At 54.0% G+C, this 12,517-nt stretch overlaps 4 protein-coding genes across 4 annotated transcripts; 3 read left to right on the top strand and 1 right to left on the bottom strand.

The window, feature by feature from the left end:
- Positions 1-157: 157 nt before the first annotated feature.
- GDA1 (guanosine diphosphatase) lies at positions 158-2,208 on the top strand (the record flags this gene model as incomplete). The annotated part of the gene is made up of 5 exons (XM_076678599.1): positions 158-1,001; positions 1,083-1,111; positions 1,176-1,726; positions 1,797-2,075; positions 2,148-2,208. 5 exons carry the CDS (start codon positions 158-160, stop codon positions 2,206-2,208), a joined length of 1,764 nt encoding a protein of 587 aa, XP_076534343.1.
- Positions 2,209-2,493: 285 nt separating this feature from the next.
- JCM15063_004605 (uncharacterized protein) lies at positions 2,494-3,327 on the top strand (the record flags this gene model as incomplete). Its single annotated transcript, XM_076678598.1, has 5 exons — positions 2,494-2,694; positions 2,777-2,826; positions 2,930-2,952; positions 3,013-3,103; positions 3,186-3,327. The coding sequence occupies 5 exons, from the start codon at positions 2,494-2,496 to the stop codon at positions 3,325-3,327; spliced, it is 507 nt and encodes a 168-aa protein (XP_076534342.1).
- Positions 3,328-4,348: 1,021 nt separating this feature from the next.
- On the top strand, positions 4,349-9,610 carry KCS1 (inositol polyphosphate kinase KCS1; the record flags this gene model as incomplete). Its single annotated transcript, XM_076678597.1, has 4 exons — positions 4,349-4,378; positions 4,638-6,860; positions 6,938-8,539; positions 8,612-9,610. The coding sequence occupies 4 exons, from the start codon at positions 4,349-4,351 to the stop codon at positions 9,608-9,610; spliced, it is 4,854 nt and encodes a 1,617-aa protein (XP_076534341.1).
- A 405-nt stretch (positions 9,611-10,015) lies between these two features.
- Positions 10,016-12,366, bottom strand: JCM15063_004603 (uncharacterized protein; the record flags this gene model as incomplete). Its single annotated transcript, XM_076678596.1, has 9 exons — positions 10,016-10,255; positions 10,345-10,922; positions 11,025-11,102; positions 11,183-11,481; positions 11,552-11,622; positions 11,717-11,893; positions 11,971-12,017; positions 12,093-12,138; positions 12,217-12,366. The coding sequence occupies 9 exons, from the start codon at positions 12,364-12,366 to the stop codon at positions 10,016-10,018; spliced, it is 1,686 nt and encodes a 561-aa protein (XP_076534340.1).
- Between the last annotated feature and the right edge of the window lie 151 nt (positions 12,367-12,517).

Raw genomic sequence — 12,517 nt, 5'->3', positions numbered from 1 at the left:
AACGACTCGTACAGCAGGACTCGACCGCGAGCTTTAACTAGAGCGCGTGTGCTTGACCTTGAACCTCGCTCACACTCTCCGACGTCGCATCGCATTTCCCCGGGCTCTCTCTGTCGATAGCCCTAGCAGCAGAGCCGAGTTGAAGTATTAGTAGCGAATGGTACACTTCCCGCCGTCGCACGTCGTCTCGTCGTCCTTGCCCTCGTCGTCGCCTGCCCGCAAACTGCTCTCGGTCGCAACCAACTCGTCTCGATCCGACCTTCCTTCGAACGCAGACTACTCGTCCGACACCGACCTCGACGACGACATGGGTCTCTCGAACGGATCGACTCGCAATGGGTTGCGTGGATCGGACAAGACGCCTCAATCGCACCCATTGCGCTCCCTCACTCCGAAACGGATCGCGATCGCCGCTGCGACCGTCCTGTTCTTGATCTTCTTCTTTGGAAAATCTTCAGGAGGAGGTCGAGAAGGGTACAAATCGAAACTCGAACAATCCGAGAATGTCAACCTCGACCAACTACCCGATTCGTCTCCTCAGAAGCAAGCTTCACCGGGAGATCACCGTACGTCGACCTCGACCAAGTGTACCCCACCCCCGGGACACAAGGCGAAATCGTATGCGCTCATGATCGATGCTGGATCGACCGGATCAAGGTTGCACCTGTACACGTTCAGTCACTGCGATCCGGATCCAGCTGCCTTGCCGAAACTCGAGGACGAAGGGTTCTTTACGACGAAACCGGGATTGTCGAGCTACAAGGGCAAACCGAGAGAAGCGGCCGAGTCGTTGAGAGGCTTGATGGACCACGCGGTAGCGGGCATTCCAGAAGCGGAACGCGCATGTACTCCCATCGCGGTCAAGGCGACCGCCGGGTTGCGATTGTTGGGACAGAAACAGAGTCAAGAGATTCTGGACGAGGTCGAACGGTGGTTGAAACACGACTGGCCCTTCTCGGTCATTCAAGATGGAGTCGTTGTCATGGACGGCAAAGACGAGGGTAAGTTGGCTCTATCCTGTTCTGTTCCGAACACTTTGTCCCTGCATATCAACTGAACGAAAACTCTGGACCTCTGAAAAGGCGTCTATGCGTGGATTACGATCAATTTTGTCAGTCCTATCCTCTGAATCTTCCTCGAAATCCGTGATTTTCTGATCTCGTTCGTGAGTCCAGTTGCTGGGTCTAATCGGACCGAACCAACCTGCATCTGCCGGATCTGCAGCCGTGATGGACCTAGGAGGCGCTTCGACCCAAATCGTGTTTGAACCCATCTTTGACCCGAAATCGCACTCGTCGCTCGCACCGGGGGACCACGTGTACGACCTCGAATTTGCTGGCGATGATCACGTGTTGTACCAACACTCGCATTTGGGATACGGGTTGATGCAAGCGCGTCGAGCGGTACACAACCTCGTCGCGTTCTCGTACGTGTGGTCGGCCGGACCGAAAGGTCAACCGATCGAGTGGGACCAGTTGACCAAGAAGGACCGGATCCCGAACCCTTGCATGTTCCAAGGCGAAACCAAAGTCGTCAAACTCGACCCTCCCGGAAGAAACGAGGTGGAAGTGACGATGGTCGGCACGGGAGCTGGGTTCGACGCGTGCAGGCGAGTCGTCGATGTCATGATCGCGAAAGACGCCATGTGTGAACATCCTCCGTGTGCATTTGCGGGAGTGTATCAACCGAAAATGACCGAAGTGTTCAGCGCGGGCAAAGTCTGGGCGTCAGTTTACACCTCTTCTCTCGCCCAAAACCCCAGTACAAAGTGCTGATAGTTTGACTCGCACGCTAAGGTTGTCATACTTTTACGATCGCATCGCTCCACTCGGACTCGAATCACCTTTCCGAATCTCGGCTTTGCGCGAGTTGACCTCGGACGTGTGTGCCGGTCGCGACAGTTCCAACTGGTCCCGATTCAAGAAGAACCAAGACGCGCTCGCAGAACTGTCGGATCGACCCGAGTACTGTCTCGATTTGACCTTCATGTACAGTCTGTTGAGTCTCGGGTACGAACTCGAGGAGGAACGTCAAGTGTGGATGGGCAAGAAGGTTGGCAATGTCGAATTGGGATGGTAAGATAATCTCTCTTTCTTGTCACGAGTGTGTATCGTAGGTGCTGATTCGAAAGAGCCATATGATTACAGGGCACTTGGAGCTGCACTTGCGATGATTGAAGGTCACTTGTCTTGTCGCGCTGACCTCTAGACATGCGCGGACGGTATCAGGATTTTTGTTTTCTCCTGGGTCTTTAGTCGACTCGAGCTGCATTTAGATTTTCCGTACTATTCCGATACGAAAAGTCAGAGAGAGAAAAGTCAGAGAGAGAGAGATTGATTCCAACTGCGGCCTTCTTATAAGGCCAAACTACCAAACCAAAGCGGAAAGTTGCGAGAGAGAAGGAACTGAATAAATGAATTAGCGTTGGAAGATGCGCGCGTGTGACTTTAGCGCACCTCTATTTCATTCAACCTTTGTCACAAACTCGACCAAATGGCGTACCAACCTCCGGGAGACGTGTCACTCCTGACGCCGACCGAACTCGCCCAATTCAGGAATCTGACGACCCACCAGAAAGTCCTGGTCGCCCAGGCATCGTACGCCAAAGGTACTCAAGATTGGCACTCGGTATCCGGATTGCTTCAAGGTCACGTCTTGTTGCGAGACGTCAGTCCAGAATGGTACGAACCAAACGTGAGTTCTGTTCCTTCCGCCGCTATCTCTCTCGAGAGGAGAGTCGATCTGTTTGCTGATGAAACATGGAACGGGATCTCAGAATCTTGAAAGTGCCTATCGAGTATTGACCAAAGTCCTCAAACGAGATCCGTCAGTCTTGCCCCAACAGAACCTCATCCTTGATCGTGTTACCCGAGAAAGAAGAAAAAAGCTGAAACTTTGTCGAGGATTAATTTAACCTCTTTGTATTCAGGTCGAAACCTTTACCCCCTCAAGGTTCGTTCCCTTGTGTTTTCCCTCTAATACTTCGAGACTGACGACGTTTGGACTGCTTAGCTCCGCAATTACGAGAACTCGCACATACGTATTACATGGAACGAGTGCACGAACTGTATTCAGAAATGCAATCTTGTCAAGATCAATTCCGGTGCGTAATCACTCTCTTTCTCACTCCATCTCGTAATTGGATAGACGCAAGCTGACATGAGAGGGAGTATTTTTCTATGCAGTATTGGAATGGCCGAGATTGAAGAGATCAAACTGGGCAAACACGATTGGAAGTTCTTGGAACCTGGAAGGACGAAACCTCCTGGTACGAGTCCGAACCGGGACAGTTTCGTCGGAGATCTACCACCTTTACCTGGGATGTAAAGAAAAGGGTTGGCGAGAGAAGCAAGAAAGAAGAAGGAGGAGGAAAGGGGAGGGCGGTTCTCCCCGTGAGAGCCGACGTGGAGGACAGATCCAGATTTGGACGAGAAGAGTTGTCTACCAGGTGAGTCGACGCTTCTCCATGGAAGTGCATTCTCAGATCTACCTGTCTAACGCTCGTCTCTCGAAACAAGGTCTTCACTCTCTACGAGAGATCTCGGTCTCCGAAGAGCTTCTCGCGTCATGCGAAACCATCGGACACGTCTCAAATGTCGAGGCTCAAAAACCGTTCAAGATCACAAACGCGACGACAAACAAAAAAAACCAGAAATCGTCCTCAACTCTCGATGATTGACGCGTGATCGTCGAGGACGGATCAAGGGTTATCGAGCAACTGGTCGCACCAGGCGCGTTTCAATGTTTACGAACGATCAAGGTTGATCTCGAAGGGTTTTGAATCTTCGCCTTGGTCGAGGAGAGAACGTTCGTCGATTCGAAAGGCAACGTGCGCTTGAGTCCGGTTCCGACGAAGCGCGGCAATAGTTGTGGCCTTAGTGCAAGCCTTCAATTTGAGGGGCTAACGGATCGCGATGACAAGTCTATAGTCACTCGTTGCAGTAGAACAGCGAGCACGTTGCAGGTCATTCTAGTTGCGCACGAGGAATATTCGATTTTTTCTCGGGCATGCAATACCGGCTGTTAATTGATATTAGTTGTACTGTGCAAACATAGCATAGGACAGGCGAGAGAGAGAGAGAGTCTGAATGCGCAGAGCCGGGTTCCGAAGCTCTGCGGAATGAAATTGCAATCGAATAATAATAACATTAGTCTAACTTTGATTCCCGCACCGCCTGCCGAGATCCTGCTAGACTACGCTTCATCCCTCTTCGACGCCAGTTCACCGCACCCGACCCTCACCCGGAAGGAATCAACGACTGTCGGTATAGTTTGTGCGCGTGCGAGAGCCGAGAGCGGGAGTGGTACGACCCGGACAGGAGACTCGAGAGGGGCCACTCCATTCACCATGGCACCTGAACTTGATCCACCCGAACAGGTTAGTCCCCTACATCTGCATCTCTGTCTGCCTATCCTGCAAGTCCCATCGAGGTCGTCGAATGGTGGCGTCGCGACCGATCCCCTCATCCGACGCAGCCTTCGCCTCTCTCGAGAGCACTTCCCCTTACTCGTACAACCGAGCTCTGTAGCTATCGCTATCCCTACGACTCGCTCCTGATTGAATCTGGTAGAGGGAAACACCCAGGGTTTCGTTATCGCGCCTGTAACCCGAGATCTGACCTTGTCGTCCTGTACAGGCTGCTATTGCCCTCTCACGGCAGCCTCCAGTACCTACAACCAGTCGAGAACAACTTCCAATCCGGCCTGCGCTCCTCCAGGATCTTCCGTCGCCATTCTCGTCGTCGTCGTCGATCGAACCCGTCTCTCCTGCCGCGTTCTTGCCCGCACCACGATCGCCTCGTCATCCTTCCCCACGGACAACCTCGCCAAACTCGTCCGCCGCCCCTTCGTCCGCGCCCAGCTCGATCTTTGACGCTTCCGTTCCGTCGAGTCGGTCTTCGCGCCACAGCTCGACCGATACAATCTTACGTCCGCCTGCTCCGTCGTCAAGCCATCACCACCATGGGCAAGTGTCGTCGTCTTCCCACTCGTCAGGATCAACGAGCGCGGGGATGGGAAGGAAAGCGAGTGTCAGTCTGCAGCTCTTCAAAGAAACTTCGCGCAGCGCGAGCGGAGGACAATCGACCCTTCTCCCGAGCACAGAGGAGGACGAGACGAAGCGTCACGTCCTTGCAAGTCCGAGTAAAAGTGTCCGTAATTTTTCGGGGCCTTCGCCCTCATCGCTCAAAGGCAAGGAGCGCGAAATGTCGACTTCGACCCGGGCAGACCGACCCCTCGAGCGGTACTACAGTGACGCGACCACGATCACGTACTCGACCCCACTCGTGACCCCGCTCGCGACGGCTACCATTCTCGCCCCGATCCCTCGTCCACACTATGCCGGTTCGCGCCCTTCATCTCGACCGCCTTCGCGACCTTCATCTCGACTCTCGAACGCTTCACCTTCTCCTGCTCACATGACAAGTCCGAACAAGAGCTCGTACCGCGAAGCTTCGAGTTCGTCACAACCTCATCACCCTCCGTTACATTCTCACTCGTCCTCGTCCTACTTCAACCTGCCGTCCCATGCTCAGCACCCTCACCCGTTCCCGAGTGGACTCTCGACTTCTCGACCGGTCAGTCCGCACCTGACTCCTTCGTACTCGGCGTACTCGCCCACACCTTCTCCTCGTACAAACTTCTCGAACCCGGCACCTACGTCTGCCCTCGCGAGTCCGGTTCCCGAATTGTCGGCAGCACCCTTTGTCGCGACGGAAGGGTTCGGCATTGGTACCGGACTCGGAGAGCCAGCGCTACCGTTACCTGTCTCGACCGAATGGACCACCTCGCCAGTTGACGAGAGAGGCGAGGACGAGATTGAAGCCGAACGAGTCAAAGGGGACCGCACCTTGACTGAATCTGTCACGGTGACAACTAGCAAGAGAAGGACGATGATTGAACACGATTCGACCTCGTTGGAGAAAGCAATCGCGAACCTTGAACTGAAAGAAGGAACTGCCATCGGCTCACCTCGATCTTCATCTTCGCCAGCTCAGAACAATCAGGTTCAAGCTCCATTACCTCCACAACATGCGCTCAAACTGTTGTACTCTCCGAGAACGGCTCATGATCGAGCTGCTCTCTTGCAACAAGTCAGATCTCCGACGAACCCTCCTCCAACTTCGTTCGTTCCGGATCACGACCTGCTTTCTCTTCATCAGTCAGATCGGCACTCGAGTCACGATGACGACGACGATGATGACGAGGTCGAGGTGGCATCGTCGACCCACAGTATGCACCATGCGAGTCACTCGGTCGTGGTATCGATCGCTTCGTCGAGAAGTCATTCGAGAAGTGAACATCGCAGACGGAGACATTCGAGATCGACCCAAGACAGTACGGATGAGGATGAACACTCTCGATTGGACGAGCACGAGGTCTTGAACGTGGACGAGGATGAACATGGACAAGGTCGAGGTGAAGCGCACGAGTACGACAGTTGGACCGGAAGTACGAGCAGCAGTGAAGATTGGACGGAATCGTCGACGAGTACGGACGATGACGACGAATACGACGAGACGGAAGATGAAGAGTACGAACCCTGGTCTGCCACTTCCGCTCCTCCTCGAAATGCCGATCCAGCCCGCCTCGAGGATTCTCGCATGTTGGAAGAAGAGGAAGAGGACGAGGGCGAAGAGGAAGAATACGAAGTCGATGTAGGACCTTTGCAGGAGCGGCTCGATCAGAACGGAGGTGGAGAAGTCTCGATGAGACGTGAAGCGGGCAGGGAGGACGATTGGAAAGGACACTTGATCGGGAGTGATGGCAAGAGGAGTGGAACGATCCCTCTCGAACCTTACCGCCATCAGGTTGGAGGTCACAACCATATTTTCCGATTTTCGAAAAAGGCAGTGTGCAAGGTGAGCGGCGCGCTCTCTCGATCTACCTTTTCCTTGCCCCTGAAGGCCCTTCGCTCACGCTCCATCTTCATGTTCAGCCCCTTACCTCGAACGAGAACCAGTTCTACGAAGCGGTCGAGCGATCCTCGCCGCGATTGACTGGATTCGCTCCGAAATATCTTGGAGTCCTCAACGTGACCTACCGTCGCGCGCCGCCGCAAGCCATGTCTACTGATGAAGGTCAAAATCTTGCGGACAAGGATACGGCACCTTCCGACGCTGCACCGACACCCAACGCTGCTCCTGCACGTCGCATCTTCCGCGAAAAGCAGAGCAGTGGAGGTGAAGAGGTTCCCGAGGTGACGATTGAGCAAAACAAGCACATTATCCCCGACAGCATGGTGTGGGAGGAAGGCAGAGGATTGAGGCGATCGTTCCGCAAGCGATCCAAGAAGGGGATCGCAGCGCTGACCGGAACCGGGACAGGCGAAAAGTCGACCGATCAGGACACGACCGGAGAAGCTTCCCCAGGGGGAGTCCTGTCTTCGCCCGATTTCAACCCTTCGTCGTTCTCGTTGAACGGGTCGTCGCTGAACACCCCGACTCAACTCTCGACCGTACCAGCATTCCCGCTGCTCTCGCCAAATCACAACGCGATCCCGCCCACCCCAAATTCGACCCCGACTGATGCCGAACTCGCCAACATTGCCTCTCGCGGTCGAGGCGCATCTCCCGCCGACTTGTTCCCTCACACTCTCCTGCATCGCCGGTTGTCGCCCCAACGAGATACTCCTTCCCCAGCCCCGTCCATCTCTTCCTCGTTCGGCAACAACCCGCATGTTGGTGGAACCGGTTCAACCACGCTCAATACGAAACTTTGTGCCCAGGTATTGCGCGAAGTGTTCAATTCGCCGAAACTTCGCGAACGAGATGAACGTCGAAGTGGCGCGTGGAAATCGAATCGACGCAGAGTCAAGAGGGGCATGAGCACAAATGACCTCTTGTCGTCACAAAATTTCGAGGACGGTATCAAGACGGAAGGTGCCACTCCTGGAACATCTCCCATCAAGAACCCGATGCTCGATCGGCTCAGACATCGGCCTGTCCTTCGCGAGTCTCACAGTGCAGTCGAACTGAGTAACGTCGGCGTTAAGGCGAACAAGCCTTCGAAAGTCCCCGTCAAACGTACTGATCGCGAGGCAAACGACGATGATCGGGCGGGTGCACCGCTCGGCAGGCGATTAACGGAGCCTGCCGTGCTCGACGCGGCTCGGAGATACGATAGAGCTCGCAGTGCCGAGGTCGAGGGAGATCCAGTTGAGGGTGACGATGACATGTTCGAGATGGACGACATGGAGGAAGTTGATCGAACTGTGCTCGCCTCGAACCCTCCCTCTCCTGCTGCCACGACGACGACGAACGAACCCGAACCGCCTCGCGAATCTTTGCCCAAATCTGCCGAGGAGGAACCGACAGGCTACGAATCAGACGGAGGCGATCACACTGCCGCACCTCGTCAGGAAAACTTTATCCTCATGGAAGATTTGACCGGAAATCTCAAGAAACCCTGTGTGCTCGATCTCAAGATGGGTACGAGACAATACGGTATCCTCGCGACCGAGGCCAAGAAGAAGAGCCAGACCAAGAAATGCTCGAAAACGACGAGCCACGACTTGGGCGTCCGCATCTGCGGTATGCAGGTGAGCTTGTTACCGATTCCGTTCTTCTCTAGTGAATTTTTGTGCTGATTCAGAAGTTCCGCGACGTCTCAGGTGTACAAGACTACCGAGGAGCGCTACGTCTTTCAAGACAAGTACTTTGGCCGTCAAGTTTCAATCGACGACTTTCCTGACGTCCTCGGGTCGTTCCTCGATGACGGCGAGTCGATACTCGCGTACCATATCCCGCATATCCTGAATCAACTGTATCGCCTCGCGTCGATTGTCTATGGCCTGAATCGATTCCGGTTCTACGCTGCAAGTCTCCTCTTCATTTACGATGGTGATCCAGAAGTGCAAGACGCCTATCGCAAGGTGGTCCTCTCGCAAACTTCGAACCCGAGCCCGGTGCTCAAGGCAGTCTCGTCGAGCATGCCCGATCCTTCCCCGCTCCGCTCGATGGCACTCTCTCCGTCGACTCGCGGTTCGACACTTCTGCGACGTCACGAGGAGGAAGAGGAAGACAAGCCTCGACCTCGAGCTCGATCCGTCGATGCGAACGACGAGTATGACTCGAACGATGACCCACGCGGCTCTGCGGGTCCGAGGGGTGGCGATCGAAGCGGGATCGACTCGCGTCACCATTCTACGCAAGCTGAAACGAAGAAGGAGCACACGGGTCGACATCGACACCATCACCACCATCGACGCTCTCGCAGCAAGAAGCACAAGGTGTCGGGCGAAGTCACGATCCGATTGATCGATTTTGCGCATTGCACGACTGGAGACGACTTCGTCACGCCCGAGACGGGCGCGACGCTCGAACTCGAACCGGGAGAGTTTGCTCCCGATGGAAGAGTCGTCGCTCGGTTCCCTCCTACCCACCCGAATCAACCCGATCTCGGATTCTTGCTCGGGTTGCGCAGTCTGTGTGCTGCGCTCAAACAGATTTGGGCCGAAGAGTGGGACAAAGGGAACTTGCCAGGTCAACCCCGACAGTTGACCGGGATCGCAGGGGAAGGTGTGTGGGCCTCGATCTGGGGACTCGATGGACCTGGTTTGATCTGCGATGGGTTGACTCCGGAAACCATTTACGAATTGGTGACTGCCTGAAAGAAGGGTTTGTCGTATAGAGGGGTTCACCGCTCGATTTTTGCCTGTAACTATTGTGTTTTGTTTCCTTGTTTCTGCTTTTTCACGTTCTACTTTGTCCTGCAACCTTGAATATACTATCATCTCGCGTCCTGCCGCGGACTGTTATTATTTCTGATGATCACGAAGCGAAGCCGCTGAGCCCGCGCATAGACCGATCGTAGCTTGTCTGGTCCTGCGTATGCTTTAAGTTACTTAGATTGCAGTACTTCGACGACCCAAGAGACAAGGTGAGAAACGAGTAGGAGCAGGATTGAGAGGCAACGATGGACTGGGGACATGCTCGCTCGCTCTGAATGGTGGTGTAACTCGATGAAACGACCTCCAATCATCGCTTTTGTTCTGCAATCTCGATGCGCTGCGCTTTTACTCTTGATCTTGCTTGTCCGAAGTTTCGGCTTGAGGAGCAGCAACCTCTTCTGCTCCTTCCTGAACCTCCTGTTCCGTTGCGGTTGGTTCAGCATGCGCAACCGCTTCGATTTCAGGTGCGACTGGCGGAGTCGAGGTTCCGTTCGATCGTTTGCCGTTGCCGTTCGAGGTACTCGATTCTAGGGCAGCCGCAATTTTTTTCTCGACGGCCGCAACTCGCTCTTTCGTCACTCGACCCTGAAAAAACCAGTACATCATCTCAGTCAGTTATTGACTCAGGCGATATCCTCCGAGATCGCTCCCGGGAGTGTTCGGGGAGAACTGACCTGGTTGTCAACAAAGTACTTCTTCTTCTTCTCGAGGTTCTCGATCGTTTGTGGGACCTCCTTCGTCGTCAACGGTGCCGTAATTCCAAGACTCATCAATGCGGCCAACGTTCCGAATGGCAGGTTGAGCAATTGTTCGCTCGTCTGACCCTCGTTCGAACCCTCCTTCTTCGCTGCTGCTTGTGCCGACTTCTTCTTGCTCTTGCCTCCGTTGCCTCCCCATCCCGTCTCGTCCTGCTCGTCCTGTTGTCCCTTCTTGCGCAAGACCGCTCCTTTCGGAAGTTCTTGCTCGACTCTTCGCAGCTCAAGTTTCGGAACTCCTCCAACTTGGGGTCGCTCGAACAAGGATGCAGACGATGATGGTCCGTTCGACGAAGAAGAGGTTTGAGCTTGACCGATTCGTTGTTGGAAGAACAAGATCAGGTTGCGACAGTCTTCGATCTCGCGTTCGAACGCAGGCGCTTGCGCTTCTTCCAACAGTTGTTGGTTGATCTCGTCTCGACGCGAAGTTTCTTGAGCTTTGCGTTCTTCTCTTCGACGCTCGTCTCGTTTCGCTCGTTCGGCATTTAGTTTGTCGTCTGAACAAGATGTGCATCGATGAATCGAGCGAATGGCGGGGAAAATAGACACATTAGCTTGTCATGGGAGTGTCGCGAAGGTCAAGGAATCCAAAGACGCACAGTACTTGTTGTTCGCTTCACGGAATGCTTGAGCCGAAGCTTTCTTCTTGCCCAACAACTGATCGAGTTGTTGCGAAACTGCAACGCCCAGGAAGACGATGAAAAGCGCATCGTGAGCACGCTGTCACAAATTCGAAAGGAGAGAAAAAGCAACTTACGCTCGTTGCGCTCGTCAAAGAGACTGTCACGAGTTTTGCTCTGTTCATCCATTTTCTTGTTGACCTCGTCGAGATCAAGCTTGAGCGCCTTGAACTGTTCGTCGATACGCTTCTGTTCCGGGTCGTCCAACTGAGCTCGCACCTGGTCGATTTTGGATTTGTCGTTGTCGATCGAAGCTTGCAGGGTCGAGAAGGATTCGACCGTTTTGCGAGACTTGCGCAACTGACTGATCTCGTTCAAGGCTTTCTTCTCGTCGACGAGTTTCATCGTTCCCGATTCGACTTGACGGTCGAGATTCCTGTTTTCACAGTGGTTCCTTGTTTAAGTTTGTCCAATGTCTTGAGAGCAAAAGATGAGGAAGAACTCACTTGATCTGGTTGTCGACATCCTGCACCGTCTTGTAAGGGACTTTGGCTTTCGCGGTTTGCAACTCGGCGATCTGGGGCACCGAAAAGAAACCCAAAGCAAGGGGGAAAGGGAAAAAATTGAACACCTAACGTATTCGTCTCGCATCAAATTGCCCTGCCACTGACCTTTTTCTTGAGAGCTTCTTGCATGGTCGACAATTGTTCGACGGTCTTGCCTCGACCTCCTCGAGCCTGTTGTTGTTCGGAACGAAGTTGGTCGAGTTGTTTGCGAAGTTCGATCTTGCGTTCGTGGTGAGGTCCACCTTTGACCGAACTCGTCGAAATCTTGTTCCTCAAATCATTCTGAATCACATCAACCAGGTCAGGATGGGTCGAATGAGAACGGGGCATGAGTAGTGGCACGAGGGGAGAAAATTCACGAGTTTGGCTTGAACTTGATCGATCTCGGCTCGGAGGGCATCTTGTTCTGTGTTCCAACTCTTTTGTCAGGCTCTTTCCAGAAGGATCGACTCGAAACCTAGCATGGGGGATGCAAACGTACCTTTGTCGTAGACGGATTTGTCGGGTCGGCCGTTCGCGCCGTCGTCCTTGATTACCAGATGGGGATTCCCTTAGCTCTCGAAGAAACAAAGGATCGGCGATCGGGGAGAAGGGAAATGGCTCACCTTGTGCTTCGGAGTGACTTCGACCACCGTCGCAGCCGGGTCTTGACCTTTCTTCGAGTTGGACAAGCTCGCGACGTTCGCGGCTCGTTTCTGGGCTGCCAACGCCTTCTTCGTAGGTTGAGGCAGAGGTCCAGCTCCTGGGATCGCCATTATATCGTCTCTGGTTTCGGAGATCCGACGAGGTTGCGATGTAGAGAGACAGAGAGGACGTGTCCCCACGCGCGATCAACCATCACCGTCTGAGACACTTCCAAATTCTTCCCCGTTTGATCCTGTACTTGCCATTGCGATAGACTGAGGA

This window comes from Sporobolomyces koalae (assembly GCF_050403365.1).
Source record: "Sporobolomyces koalae JCM15063 DNA, S_koalae_JCM15063T_v1_ctg15, whole genome shotgun sequence".
In the NCBI taxonomy this organism is placed as follows: Eukaryota; Fungi; Basidiomycota; class Microbotryomycetes; order Sporidiobolales; family Sporidiobolaceae; genus Sporobolomyces; species Sporobolomyces koalae.
Note: the sequence above shows the minus strand (reverse complement) of the source record. Positions and strands in the feature narration are given on the sequence as shown.